The sequence below is a fragment of the Penaeus monodon genome, chromosome 19 (assembly GCF_015228065.2).
Source record: "Penaeus monodon isolate SGIC_2016 chromosome 19, NSTDA_Pmon_1, whole genome shotgun sequence".
NCBI classification, from domain to species: Eukaryota; Metazoa; Arthropoda; class Malacostraca; order Decapoda; family Penaeidae; genus Penaeus; species Penaeus monodon.
The window spans coordinates 11,040,514-11,042,922 of record NC_051404.1 but is presented as its reverse complement, the minus strand read 5'-3'; the positions used below and the strand labels follow the sequence as shown (position 1 = coordinate 11,042,922).

The window sequence follows — 2,409 nt, the reverse complement described above, 5'->3', positions numbered from 1 at the left end:
CAAAGGTATAGAGGAACTGTGCAAATTAGATGACTATTGATAACAAAAACTGAAGACCAACTTATTTTTCAGTTGGATTCGAGTTTTGGAAGAAGCTGTGCGGTGAGCATGGGATATCTCCCGAAGGCACACTTGAAGATTATGCAACTGAAGGGACAGACCGCAAAGATGTCTTCTTCTACCAAGCTGATGATGAACACTACATCCCTCGTGCAGTTCTGCTCGATTTGGAGCCTCGAGTTATTCATTCTATCATGAATTCTCCTTATGCTAAGGTTAAGATCAATCTTTTGAATTATTCCTGAATTGCTAATATAGTACATGTTAATTAATGTGTCTGATTTTTGTGCTCTTTATTGTTATGAAGGATTAATGTTAAACTTTAGTGTTAATCCCTCACCTCAGCTATTCCTTTTATCATTTAGAACTAATAGAACTCCTTGTTACCAACAGCTGTACAACCCTGAGAACATATATATGTCAAAGCAAGGAGGAGGTGCAGGTAATAACTGGGCCTCAGGCTTTAGCCAAGGGGAGCGTATCTACGAGGAAGTTTTTGACATTATCGACCGAGAAGCTGATGGCTCAGACAGTTTAGAAGGCTTTGTGCTCTGTCACAGCATTGCTGGGGGGACAGGTTCTGGCCTTGGCTCTTATATCCTCGACAGGTTGAATGATCGCTTCCCAAAGAAAGTTGTGCAGACCTATTCTGTTTTTCCCAACCAGGATGAAATAAGGTATGGCTCTTCCATATTTGGAATGTGTAGAATTTAAAGTATGATATATAAATATTCTTAATATTGTGTAGATAGATTTTAAGGATGCCTTCTCCATTTTGTACCCTATGTAGATGATACTTTATATACTAAACCCTGATATAAGTAGGCCAAAATTATATAGGACCTTGTTGCTTAGTTATGTTTTGAAAAAATGTGCAAATAATTTAGTATATCACTTCACATGTTGTTAGTGGAGATGTCCCTAGGCTTGCCTTTATAGGAAGTATACATTGTGCAATAGGCAGTTGCATTCTCTTGGAAAAATTATTACACTGGCTTCGAGTTTGATGAGTATGTTAGTTTGTTTAATTTTACTAGGAATGTGTTTGTGAGTGGAGCGTTTCTCTTTTAAAGTTGTGTCTAATTTTGCTAGGAATGTGTTGTGTCTGTTGAGTGATGGTGGTACTTTAATGGTATCTGTGTTTAGTTCTTGTATTTGTTTTATTTTAAGGAGCATTGTTAAGATTGTTTCTCTGATTAGTTGCAATATTTTCAAGGTGTAATTTGTATTGTCAGTGATTATGATTGGGAGAAGGTTGAGGTATCTTTCTGTTTCAGTTTATACACATTTACAGTTGGTTCTGGTTTAGTGAGGGATCTAAATTGTGTCTGGTGATGATGATGCACAAAGATGTGTAGATGAGACCTATATAATCATGCATTGTATAGACAAACAGTAACTAAAACTTGGTATCAGTTTATTTTTCAACATTAACAGGTATTTGTTTTAGTGTTTATGGTAAAACATTTGTTTTATTCAGGTTAAGGTAGTTGTAAAATAGATTTACAGAAGATACAATCAGTAATTTTAACTACAGTTCTACACATACTTCTTATTGCTTTACATTATGTACACAGATATATCTGCAGCTGATTTTTCAGTCGGCAAGCCTTGAATCTATAAATGAAAATTATCCATGTTCATTCTCTTTTCTTTGAAATTAATACTTATTCATTATCAACAGTGATGTGGTGGTTCAGCCTTACAATTCCCTGCTAACACTGAAGAGGCTCACACAGAGTGCAGACTGTGTGGTTGTGCTAGACAACACTGCTCTCAACCGCATTGCAACTGACCGTCTCCACATCTCCAACCCTACCTTCTCACAGATTAATTCCCTTGTGTCAAATATCATGTCTGTTTCCACTGCCACTCTGAGGTGAGTGATTTGTTCTTTGTTTGTTACTGTATAGGTCTATATATATTGGCTCACACCTTACTTGATCACTAATATATTTAACCTCAACATTCATACAAAAAATAGCTTAGATGTTTGTCATATTATCCAAAAAGAAAAAGTATAGATTGTACTGGGTACACTCTATACCTTTTAATTCAGAAAATAGGTAAAGTTCTGAACCTAAGATATTTTCTCATAGTGTAACCAAAGCTTTAGGTGAATAGATACATTCCTCATGAAAAGAGTAAAGTTTAAAAGATTCATGAAAGGGTATTCCAGTCCAGAAGTAGAGGCAAAGAAACAAGTCTATATGGATTGTATCTTGCTTTCTGGATTTGTACACAGAAATTTTGTGATGGGGTTATTTGGTGGGTATGGGTTGGCTGAAAAAAGAATACTAGGCACAAAGTATGTAAGCTCTTTTGTAGAATAATGAAAGAAATATAATG

General features: G+C 35.6%; 1 protein-coding gene across 1 annotated transcript in view; it reads left to right on the top strand.

Moving 5' to 3' along the window:
* LOC119585056 (tubulin gamma-1 chain) overlaps positions 1–2,409 on the top strand; it is a 9,384-nt gene that overhangs the window by 1,688 nt on the left and 5,287 nt on the right. Inside the window, exons 2-4 of the mRNA XM_037933674.1 lie at positions 73–275; positions 454–737; positions 1,745–1,939. Coding sequence (XP_037789602.1) covers positions 73–275; positions 454–737; positions 1,745–1,939 — 682 coding nt within the window. The remainder of the gene's footprint in view (positions 1–72; positions 276–453; positions 738–1,744; positions 1,940–2,409) is intronic.